This window comes from Hyla sarda, chromosome 11, assembly GCF_029499605.1.
Source record: "Hyla sarda isolate aHylSar1 chromosome 11, aHylSar1.hap1, whole genome shotgun sequence".
Lineage (NCBI taxonomy): Eukaryota > Metazoa > Chordata > Amphibia > Anura > Hylidae > Hyla > Hyla sarda.
The window spans coordinates 22,571,815-22,584,800 of record NC_079199.1 but is presented as its reverse complement, the minus strand read 5'-3'; the positions used below and the strand labels follow the sequence as shown (position 1 = coordinate 22,584,800).

Sequence of the window (12,986 nt, the reverse complement as noted above, 5' to 3'; positions counted from 1 at the left end):
GAATTACCTGTAAAATCCAATCTGTCCGCATGTCTTGAATAAGTTTTGGTCCTCAGTCAGTACACTACAAATAAAACAAAGCCGTGTATTAATACAGGACAATGTGATTTTCATAGCTATAAAAAATAAAGTATACTTTAAAAAAAAAAATTTTACAAATTAAATTGTACCCTTATTTTCACCTTAGTTATTATAATGTTTCTTTATGTTATAATGTAAACGTATGTGGGTACGGTATCCAGATCAAGAACAATAAATGAATATGGTGCTAAAACAAGCTCAGTAAATAAATGCTGTATCAGATCTCAGCACGGTAAATATATACAGTGCAATATCCTTTCTTAAAAAAAAAAAAACAATAAAAACTTTAAAATATGTCTATTTAAGTGCAACATGTTACAGATAAGTCACCTCACATAGACACCAAACTATATCCAGATGTAAACTTACCCTTCTAGAGGATTGTTGGATTCAGGGGGCTTAGGGGTCGCCAGTTCAGTAGTCGACATCATTCTTAATACTATAGTCTTATCTTTCCGGGTTCATGGGCTTTTTTTTTCTTTTTTAAACAATCACAACTGCGGCACCTAGTGGACAAGATTAACATTACAGAAATAAAAATGTATGCTGACTTTACATAGATAGAAACATAGAATGTGTCGGCCGATAAGAACCATTTGGCCCATCTAGTCTGCCCAATAATCTGAATCCTATCAATAGTCCCTATCCCTATCTTATATGAAGGATAGCCTTATACCTATCTCTATCTTATATGAAGGATAGCCTTATGCTTATCCCTATCTTATATGAAGGATAGCCTTATACCTATCCCTATCTTATATGAAGGATAGCCTTATACCTATCCCTATCTTATATGAAGGATAGCCTTATACCTATCCCTATCTGATATGAAGGATAGCCTTATGCCTATCCCTATCTTATAAGAAGGATATCCTTATACCTATCTCTATCTTATATGAAGGATAGCCTTATACCTATCCCTATCTTATATGAAGGATAGCCTTATAGCTATCCCTATCTTATAAGATGGATAGCCTTATGCTTATCCCTATCTTATAAGAAGGATAGCCTTATACCTATCCCTATCTTATATGAAGGATAGCCTTATACCTATCCCTATCTTATATGAAGGATAGCCTTATACCTATCCCTATCTTATATGAAGGATAGCCTTATACCTATCCCTATCTTATATGAAGGATAGCCTTATACCTATCCCTATCTTATATGAAGGATAGCCTTATACCTATCCCTATCTTATATGAAGGATAGCCTTATACCTATCCCTATCTTATATGAAGGATATCCTTATACCTATCCCTATCTGATATGAAGGATAGCCTTATACCTATCCCTATCTTATAAGAAGGATATCCTTATACCTATCTCTATCTTATATGAAGGATAGCCTTATACCTATCCCTATCTTATATGAAGGATAGCCTTATGCCTATCTCTATCTTATATGAAGGATAGCCTTATACCTATCTATCTTATATGAAGGATAGCCTTATACCTATCCCTATCTTATATGAAGGATAGCCTTATAGCTATCCCTATCTTATATGAAGGATAGCCTTATGCCTATCCCTATCTTATAAGATGGATAGCCTTATGCTTATCCCTATCTTATAAGAAGGATAGCCTTATACCTATCCCTATCTTATATGAAGGATAGCCTTATACCTATCCCTATCTTATATGAAGGATAGCCTTATACCTATCCCTATCTTATATGAAGGATAGCCTTATACCTATCCCTATCTTATATGAAGGATAGCCTTATACCTATCCCTATCTTATATGAAGGATAGCCTTATACCTATCCCTATCTTATATGAAGGATATCCTTATACCTATCCCTATCTGATATGAAGGATAGCCTTATACCTATCCCTATCTTATAAGAAGGATATCCTTATACCTATCTCTATCTTATATGAAGGATAGCCTTATACCTATCCCTATCTTATATGAAGGATAGCCTTATGCCTATCTCTATCTTATATGAAGGATAGCCTTATACCTATCTATCTTATATGAAGGATAGCCTTATACCTATCCCTATCTTATATGAAGGATAGCCTTATACCTATCCCTATCTTATATGAAGGATAGCCTTATGCCTATCCCTATCTTATAAGATGGATAGCCTTATGCTTATCCCTATCTTATAAGAAGGATAGCCTTATACCTATCCCTATCTTATATGAAGGATAGCCTTATACCTATCCCTATCTTATATGAAGGATTGCCTTATACCTATCCCTATCTTATATGAAGGATAGCCTTATGCCTATCCCTATCTTATATGAAGGAAAGCCTTATGCCTATCCCTATCTTATATGAAGGATAGCCTTATACCTATCTTTATCTTATATGAAGGATATCCTTATACCTATCTCTATCTTATATGAAGGATAGCCTTATACCTATCCCTATCTTATATGAAGAATAGCCTTATACCTATCTCTATCTTATATGAAGGATAGCCTTATACCTATCTCTATCTTATATGAAGGATAGCCTTATACCTATCTCTATCTTATATGAAGGATAGCCTTATACCTATCCCTATCTTATATGAAGTAGAGCCTTATGCCTATCCCTATCTTATATGAAGGATAGCATTATACCTATCTCTATCTTATATGAAGGATAGCCTTATACCTATCTCTATCTTATATGAAGGATAGCCTTATACCTATCCCTATCTTATATGAAGGATAGCCTTATACCTATCTCTATCTGATATGAAGTATAGCCTTATACCTATCTCTATCTTATATGAAGGATATCCTTATACCTATCCCTATCTTATATGAAGAATAGCCTTATACCTATCTCTATCTTATATGAAGGATAGCCTTATACCTATCTCTATCTTATATGAAGGATAGCCTTATACCTATCTCTATCTTATATGAAGGATAGCCTTATACCTATCCCTATCTTATATGAAGTAGAGCCTTATGCCTATCCCTATCTTATATGAAGGATAGCATTATACCTATCTCTATCTTATATGAAGGATAGCCTTATGCCTATCCCTATCTTATATGAAGGATAGCATTATACCTATCTCTATCTTATATGAAGGATAGCCTTATACCTATCTCTATCTTATATGAAGGATAGCTTTATACCTATCCCTATCTTATATGAAGGATAGCCTTATACCTATCTCTATCTTATAAGAAGGATATCCTTATACCTATCTCTATCTTATATGAAGGATAGCCTTATACCTATCCCTATCTTATATGAAGGATAGCCTTATACCTATCCCTATCTTATATGAAGGATATCCTTATACCTATCCCTATCTGATATGAAGGATAGCCTTATACCTATCCCTATCTTATAAGAAGGATATCCTTATACCTATCTCTATCTTATATGAAGGATAGCCTTATACCTATCCCTATCTTATATGAAGGATAGCCTTATGCCTATCTCTATCTTATATGAAGGATAGCCTTATACCTATCTATCTTATATGAAGGATAGCCTTATACCTATCCCTATCTTATATGAAGGATAGCCTTATACCTATCCCTATCTTATATGAAGGATAGCCTTATGCCTATCCCTATCTTATAAGATGGATAGCCTTATGCTTATCCCTATCTTATAAGAAGGATAGCCTTATACCTATCCCTATCTTATATGAAGGATAGCCTTATACCTATCCCTATCTTATATGAAGGATAGCCTTATACCTATCCCTATCTTATATGAAGGATAGCCTTATACCTATCCCTATCTTATATGAAGGATAGCCTTATACCTATCCCTATCTTATATGAAGGATAGCCTTATACCTATCCCTATCTTATATGAAGGATATCCTTATACCTATCCCTATCTGATATGAAGGATAGCCTTATACCTATCCCTATCTTATAAGAAGGATATCCTTATACCTATCTCTATCTTATATGAAGGATAGCCTTATACCTATCCCTATCTTATATGAAGGATAGCCTTATGCCTATCTCTATCTTATATGAAGGATAGCCTTATACCTATCTATCTTATATGAAGGATAGCCTTATACCTATCCCTATCTTATATGAAGGATAGCCTTATACCTATCCCTATCTTATATGAAGGATAGCCTTATGCCTATCCCTATCTTATAAGATGGATAGCCTTATGCTTATCCCTATCTTATAAGAAGGATAGCCTTATACCTATCCCTATCTTATATGAAGGATAGCCTTATACCTATCCCTATCTTATATGAAGGATTGCCTTATACCTATCCCTATCTTATATGAAGGATAGCCTTATGCCTATCCCTATCTTATATGAAGGAAAGCCTTATGCCTATCCCTATCTTATATGAAGGATAGCCTTATACCTATCTTTATCTTATATGAAGGATATCCTTATACCTATCTCTATCTTATATGAAGGATAGCCTTATACCTATCCCTATCTTATATGAAGAATAGCCTTATACCTATCTCTATCTTATATGAAGGATAGCCTTATACCTATCTCTATCTTATATGAAGGATAGCCTTATACCTATCTCTATCTGATATGAAGTATAGCCTTATACCTATCTCTATCTTATATGAAGGATATCCTTATACCTATCCCTATCTTATATGAAGAATAGCCTTATACCTATCTCTATCTTATATGAAGGATAGCCTTATACCTATCTCTATCTTATATGAAGGATAGCCTTATACCTATCTCTATCTTATATGAAGGATAGCCTTATACCTATCCCTATCTTATATGAAGTAGAGCCTTATGCCTATCCCTATCTTATATGAAGGATAGCCTTATGCCTATCCCTATCTTATATGAAGGATAGCATTATACCTATCTCTATCTTATATGAAGGATAGCCTTATACCTATCTCTATCTTATATGAAGGATAGCATTATACCTATCTCTATCTTATATGAAGGATAGCTTTATACCTATCCCTATCTTATATGAAGGATAGCATTATACCTATCTCTATCTTATATGAAGGATAGCTTTATACCTATCCCTATCTTATATGAAGGATAGCCTTATACCTATCTCTATCTTATATGAAGGATAGCCTTATACCTATCTCTATCTTATATGAAGGATAGACTTATACCTATCTCTATCTTATATGAAGGATAGCCTTATACCTATCCCTATCTTATATGCATGTTTAAACTCCTTCACTGTATTTGCATTAATTTGATGCATAAAGTCAGTGTTCTATCATTAAGCAAAAAAAAAAAAACCCAAACAATATTTTTTTTACTGTTTCACCTGTTACTTTACCGGAACTGCGCTGTTATTGAAATGCAGCTGAATTGTAGGGCCCTGCATTGTTTAAAGGGGTATATACATAATGGGGGGAGATTTATCAAAACCTGTACAGAGGAAAAGTTGCCCAGTTGCCCATAGCAACCAATCAGATCGCTTCTTTTATTTTTAACAAGGCAGATAAATTCAGCACCAACGCATTTTTCAGTCTAAAATAGACTAGAATGCATAATGTTCTAAAAATGATCTAAAGCAAAAGTTGCGAAAAAGTCACACGTATTTAGACTGAGACTTTCTGTGCGACAAATTTAGACGGGAAAAACCAGTCTAAATCCTTTGATAAATCTCCCCCAGTGTGCCTTTTCTGGTCCAGATTTTGCTTGTTTAGTCTAGTTTTATCTTGTCTAAACTGAGGAATTAAACTGCCCTATTGATTATAGGGGTGAATACGGTACCACAAAAGGATACCATGCAGCAGTACACAGAACAAATACAGACACAAAACACAGACTCGTACATGGTCCACGCATGCTTTTTAGCTCACATCAGAACCCAATACATGTAAATGTTCTGTAAGGCTGTGTTCACATAGTGTAAATAGCAAAATATGTTGTAAAATAGGAATTAAATATGTCCATATTTATATTCTAATAATACACGCAATGAAAGCCTATGGAAAAGTGGCTGTCAGTGGCTAAACTGTTTAAAGGGTTACTCCGCTCCTCAGCGTCCGGATCTCAATGTTCAGAATGCTGGGTGTGGGCTTCCGTGTTCACACCCACCCCTTCGTGACGTCCCGCCCCGCCCCGTGATGTGACATCCCGCCCCCTCAATGCAAGTCTATGGGAAGGGGGCACGACATCCGTCGCGCCCCCTTCCCATAGACTTTCATTGAGTGGGTGGGGCGTGACTTCACGAGGGGGCGGGCGTGAACACGGAAGCCCACACCCAGCATTCTGAACATTGAGTTCCGGACGCTGAGGAGCGGAGTAACCCTTTAAAGGGTTACTCCACTCCCCAGCGTCCGGAACATTGAGTTCCTGAACGCTGTGTGCGGGCTTCCGTGTTCACGCCCGGCCCCTCGTTACATCACGCCCACGTCATGTGATGTGACGACCGTCGCGCCCCCTTCCCGTAGACTTTCATTGATCGGCCAGGCCATGACGTCACGAGGGGACGGGCCTGAACACGGAAGCCCGCACACAGCGTCCAGGAACTTAATGTTTCGGGGTGAGGAGGAATTTTGCAGATGCTGGGGAGCGGAGTAACCCTTTAAGGGTACGTTCGCGCATACAGGATCCTGCGCAGATTTGGTGCGCAGGATTTGTAACTGCAGAATAGAAGCTGTGCTCAGTCATTTAGTTTACATTGAAATCTGCAGCAGAAAATCCTGCGCATTAAATCTGCATATGTGTGAACGTACCCTAAAAAGGTTTCCGTAATTCAAATCTTGGAATTAACAACGTATTCTATTTTACGGGTGTATTTTGCTATTCATTTTACATTGTGTGAACACAGCCTAACAGCACAGGTTACACATTTGCCCGATACACGCCTGCAACTAATCTGTATTATGACTAATAATCTATAACATTACATAACACTATACTATGAAGCAATAAATAATAAATCAATAATATAATGACTGATATATACTCAAATCACATCAGCAATGTAAACCTATTCTTACCCTTCACATACGCCCTTCCTTATATATTGCAGAAGTCATGAAGACTACACCATTAACCTATAACCTTTGCCCTTTGTTACTTAGAATTGTTCTACACCAGAAGCTTCGGTTACACAGGGAACTGATGTCACTCGGGTGTCCGGCTCAGGTTTTCGCCGTCATCAAGCGCCACCTACTGGACGGTAGTTGTCATTTCCTATGAGGCATAAGGGGAACTTGTGTGTTCTTTATATTATGTAGTAGTTTACATCGGATTCCTTATGTTAGATCAGCGATGTCCAAACTCCAGATGTTGCAGAACTACAACTCTCAGCATGCCTGGACAGCTCTGGCAAAATGTTGCGCCATGTATATATGAATATAAACATATGTATGAGCGTTTATGGATATACATACGGTAGCTATATACATATATATATTCCTATGTATATATGTGAGCAACTGGGGCACCTCCGAATCTAAATCAGCCTTAAAGGATACCTCCGGGATGTAACAACTTATCCCCTATCCTAAGGATAGGGAATAAGTGTTAGATCGCAGGGGGGGGGGGGGGGGAATTCCGACCGATGCTATACATAACTATAATACATAGGTTATAGAAAAGTATAGCATTATATTCAGCTGTAGGTCTTTTAAAAAATTGCGAGACCAGCCATCAAACACAGGTACAGACACTATATTATTAACTACACTAACTTCACAGCCCCTGTGGAATAGTCAGATATTACACGAAGCGGCATCCTGCAGGGAATCTGAATAGTGTGGCCTCTCAGTTATATAGGACATGGCGCCCGGGTCAAATCAGAACAGGGAATTTTCTTTCTCCATGAAACCTCTGTCACAATCAGCAACGGTCACGTGACATTGATCAGCCAATGAAAGCTTTAGATGTCGTTATGCATCATAGGTCATTTAATCAGGGAACCGGCCATATGTAAGTAAACAATAGTAAGATGTGTCCACACATCAGGGTGGGGAAATAAACATAATAATAATATTGGCTAGAAGAGCGGAATAAGAGATCGTAAGGCAGAGAAGTATCTCAGAAACATCCTAAGGAAACAAGAAAGACCTAAAAGGGAGAGAAGACACCAGAAAAAGCACCGCTACCTTTACAATGTTTTTTTTAAAGAAAGAACAGTCATCTAACATGTCGCTTACCTGTAGTGTTTATATGAAACACGCATATGACCCCTGTAATGGGGCACTGGTGCCCGGAATATGCTGCTCAGCCTATGGGTCGCAGGAAGGCAGGACAACTATCCTGTCGTGAAAGTGGAATAAGAGTAAAAGAGAACTTTATAACCAGGGACTGAAATCTCCCAAGGAAGGTTCAGACGACGTTCTTGTAAATAGTGAGAAAATTGACTTTTATTCCAATAAGATGAGTTTCATCCAATAACGTGTTTCGGAGGTTAATTCCCCTTCATCAGGTTAGCATGAGTGCTAAGACAACATACAGGGCATAAATACTATAACAATGGCACCAAACAGCAGTGGGTGGGCCATAGGAAGAAAGCATAATCCACCGAAGTAACAATAATTCATATACATAGAAACATAGTGTACATTACATAATGATACGAATATACATGTGATTCTCTTTATTACACAGCACTATACACCCTTTCTTTTCATTACACTCGCCTGTCTCTTCATTACACACCCATCTTTTCATTACACTCCTGTCTCTTCATTACATCTTCTCTTTATTACACCCCCTTTTCGCTTTATTACACACCGTCTCTTCATTACACTCCCGTCTCCTCATTACCCTTCTGTCTCCTCATTACACCCGTCTCACACATTGCTTTCTCTTCATTACCATCTCGTTTCTTCATTACATCTCCTGTCTCTTCATTACATTCCCCTGTCTCTTCATTACCATCTCGTCTCTTCATTACCATCTCCAGTCTCTTCATTACACTCCCGTCTCTTCATTACACTCCCCTGTCTCTTCATTACCATCTCATCTCTTCATTACCATCTCCAGTCTCTTCATTACACTCCCCTGTCTCTTCATTACACTCCCCTGTCTCTTCATTACCATCTCCTGCCTCTTCATTACCATCTCCAGTCTCTTCATTACACTCCCCTGTCTCTTCATTACACTCCCCTGTCTCTTCATTACACTCCCCTGTCTCTTCATTACACTCCTCTGTCTCTTCATTACCATCTCCTGTCTCTTCATTACGCACCCCTGTCTCTTCATTACAATCTCCTGTCTCTTCATTACACTCCTGTCTCTTCATTACACTCCCCTATCTCTTCATTACAATCTCCTGTCTCTACATTACACTCCTGTCTCTTCATTACCATCTTCTGTCTCTTCATTACACTCCACTGTCTCTTCATTATGCACTCCTGTCTCTTCATTACACTCCTCTGTCTCTTCATTACACTCCTCTGTCTCATCATTACACTCCTGTCTCTTCCTTACACTCCTCTGTCTCTTCATTACACTCCTATCTCTTCATTACACTCCTGTCTCTTCATTACCATCTTCTGTCTCTTCATTACACTCCACTGTCTCTTCATTACACACTCCTGTCTCTTCATTACACTCCTCTGTCTCTTCATTACACTCCTCTGTCTCTTCATTACACTCCTCTGTCTCTTCATTACACTCCTCTGTCTCTTCATTACACTCCTTTGTCTCTTCATTACACTCCTGTCTCTTCATTACACTCCTCTGTCTCTTCATAACACTCCCGTCTCTTCATTACACTCCTCTGTCTCTTCATAACACTCCCGTCTCTTCATTACACTCCTCTGTCTCTTCATTACACTCCCCTGTCTCTTCATTACACTCCTCTGTCTTTGCATTACACTCCTCTGTCTTTGCATTACACTCCTCTGTCTCTTCATTACACTCCTCTGTCTCTTCATTACACTCCTCTGTCTCTTCATTACACTCCTCTGTCTCTTCATTACACTCCTCTGTCTCTTCATTACACTCCTTTGTCTCTTCATTACACTCCTGTCTCTTCATTACACTCCTCTGTCTCTTCATAACACTCCCGTCTCTTCATTACACTCCTCTGTCTCTTCATAACACTCCCGTCTCTTCATTACACTCCTCTGTCTCTTCATTACACTCCCCTGTCTCTTCATTACACTCCTCTGTCTTTGCATTACACTCCTCTGTCTTTGCATTACACTCCTCTGTCTCTTCATTACACTCCCCTGTCTCTTCATTACACTCCTCTGTCTTTGCATTACACTCCTCTGTCTCTTCATTACACTCCCCTGTCTCTGCATTACACTTCTGTCTCATTACACTCCCCTGTCTCTTCATTACACTCCTGTCTCTTCATTACACTCCACTTTCTCTTCATTACACTCCTCTGTCTCTGCATTACACTTCTGTCTCATTACACACACTGTGACACACTGCCCCCTGCTGGTGTGATGATGTGGAGAGCGATCGCATAGCCTTCAGTCACTACTAGTGGTGATACGAGGTATGCCAACAACTCAGTAATATATGCAGGAAGGCTGTCCGGGCATGCTGGGAGTTGTAGTTTTGCCACAGCTGGAGGCACCCTGGTTGGGAAACACTGCCATGGATACCTGGATGTGATCCCTTCTATGGACCCCAGCAGGGTGAGACCTCCATAGAAAAGGTGTTTATGGACAAGGCTCCATGGTTCATGTATTTAAGACCCGACCACTAGGGGGCATTAAGGTCCTGTCCAGTGATAGTAAATAGACAGCTGTTTATTTGGGGTGATTAATCAAGCTGGCGTACAGATTTCCTTTGTTGTCCATAGCAACCAGTCAGAGATCAGCTTTTATTCCATATGTCTGTGATAAAACGAAAGCTGAGCTGTGATTGGTCGCTATAGTCAACAAATAAAATGTTATTCTAAAACAGCGCGATCAATCTTTATACTACACGAGTCCGCCTGTGCTACTGAGTCACCTGACCTGAGGAATGTCACATGATCTCGTGACGTCTACACAGCCTTCACCCTAGTCCACTGTGGTGAGTTGTTTCTCTTGCCGCTGTCCATGTTTTTGTTTTACTCCCCCCCCCCACCTCCCGTGTATCCGGTCACGTGACGCGCGCTTTCCCGGAAGTGACGTCCGCACAGTGTAGTTCCGGTGTCATCTGTGGAGAGAGTGATGATGGCGTCGGCGCGGAGCCGGGTCGGGCTGGTTGTGCTGCTTTTGACAGTTGTCGCGTCCGTTGCTGTCGGTCGGGCAGAAAGCGGCGACCCCTCCCGGTGGTCCGTACGCCTCTCTCCGGTGAGTTTGGCGGGGGGTGGTGGTGGTCTGCTCCGGGTGACGTGGTGCTGTCATCGTGGGGGGAGTTGTCAATTTTTTTCTTCTTTGCTGTCTTTTCCATCTCTGACTACAACTCTCCGCATACCCGAACAGCCAATGTCTGTCAGGGCATGCTAGGAGTTGTAGTTGTGCAACAGCTGGAGATACCCCGCTTGCGGAACACCCATTTGAAAGGTGAAATTTCCAGTGAAATTTATTATTTTTATATCAACTGGCTCCAGAAAGTTAAACAGATTTGTAAAGTACTTTTATTGAAAAACTCTTAATCCTTCCAGTACTTATCAGCTGCTGAAGTTGAGTTCTTTTCTATCTGACAACAGTGCTCTCTGCTGACACCTGTCTGTCTGTCTCAGGAACTGTCCAGAGCAGGAGGGGTTTGCTATGGGGATTTGCTTATACTCTGGACAGTTCCTGAGACAGACAGGTGTCAGCAGAGAGCACTGTTGTCAGATAGAAAATAACTCAACTTCAGCAGCTAAGTACTGGTAGGATTAAGATTTTTTTAAATAGAAGTAATTTACAAATTTGTTTAACTTTCTGGAATACCCCTTTCAGCCTAATGTGCTGGAGCAGACAATGGTTAACCTGACGGCAGTGCGGAATCCCATGGAGTGTATTGGGCTTTCATTTGAGGCAGAAATTCTGCCGTGTGAATAGACCCTTACGGATGTCCTGATTCTGGTGAAGGTGTCGAAATAACGTCAGCTCACATAAAGGGGTACTTCCACACAATTTAATAAAAAAAATTCTCCGGGCTGCCGCAGTTAAATGAATAAACCTTGACTTTCCTTTCGCCAGAGATTTGCCAGAGTGCCCTTTAAATGGGGTCGTCTAATAGGAGGTTCCCTAACTACCTAAAAACTGCCGGCTTCTACCCAATAGGGGGATTCTTTTTAATAAAACACCCTGAACAAAGGTATTTCTGGGTTATACTTGTAATTGCCTATTGCAATGTGTGGCCAGCTTAAAGGGGTTGTCTAGGATTAGAAAAATGCTGCTTCTTTTTTGCAAAAACTTCTCCACTCTTGTCCACAGGTTGTGTGTAGTACTGCGTCTCAGTTCCGTTCTTTTTAAAGGGGTATTCCGGCTTTATACGTCTTATCCTCTATCCAAAGGATAGGATGTATGATTGCCGCTGGGGATCCCTTTGATCTCGGTGCAGACCCCAGCATTCTTTGCCAGGCGCTGCCTCCAAGACTGGGATGTGACATCACGGCCACGCCCCTAGTGATGTCAAGCCACGCCCCTCCATTCATGTCTATGGGGGGGGGAGGCGTGACGGCACAGAATGCAAGGGGTGCACTGAGATAGGGGGATGCTCCTTTGGATAGGGGATAAGATGTATGAAGCCGAAATACCCCATTGATTGAGCTTAGCTTAAATACCCACACAACCTATGGACAGGATTGGTGCCTTTTTTTTGCATAAGCTATCGTACTGCAGAACCAGACTGCCAAAAGTTAAAGGGGTATTCCAGGCCAAAACTTTTTTTTCATATATCAACTGGCTCTGGAAAGTTAAACAGATTTGTAATTTACTTCGATTAAAACAAATCTTAATCCTTCCAATAGTTATTAGCTTCTGAAGTTGAGTTGTTGTTTTCTGTCTTACTGCTCTCTGATGACTCACGTCCCGGGAGCTGTGCAGTTCCTATGGGGATATTTTCCCATCATGCACAGCTTCCGGGACGTGACATAATCAATGAGCAGTTAG

The 12,986-nt window shown here is 40.0% G+C and overlaps 2 protein-coding genes across 3 annotated transcripts in view; one reads left to right on the top strand and one right to left on the bottom strand.

Moving 5' to 3' along the window:
* Positions 1-11,021, bottom strand: part of GANC (glucosidase alpha, neutral C) — a 79,955-nt gene extending 68,934 nt beyond the window's left edge. The window contains exons 1-4 of the mRNA XM_056545037.1: positions 10,914-11,021; positions 8,145-8,247; positions 451-587; positions 8-64 (exon numbers count right to left, since the gene is read on the bottom strand). Coding sequence (XP_056401012.1) covers positions 8-64; positions 451-512 — 119 coding nt within the window. The 5' untranslated portion in view covers positions 513-587; positions 8,145-8,247; positions 10,914-11,021. The remainder of the gene's footprint in view (positions 1-7; positions 65-450; positions 588-8,144; positions 8,248-10,913) is intronic.
* TMEM87A (transmembrane protein 87A) overlaps positions 11,002-12,986 on the top strand; it is a 37,579-nt gene continuing 35,594 nt past the window's right edge. The window contains exon 1 of one of the 2 annotated variants that reach the window (XM_056547197.1): positions 11,002-11,234. In XM_056547197.1, the coding sequence (XP_056403172.1) occupies positions 11,112-11,234 (123 nt within the window). In that variant the 5' untranslated portion in view covers positions 11,002-11,111. The remainder of the gene's footprint in view (positions 11,235-12,986) is intronic. The other variant, XM_056547198.1, reaches the window with a different exon arrangement.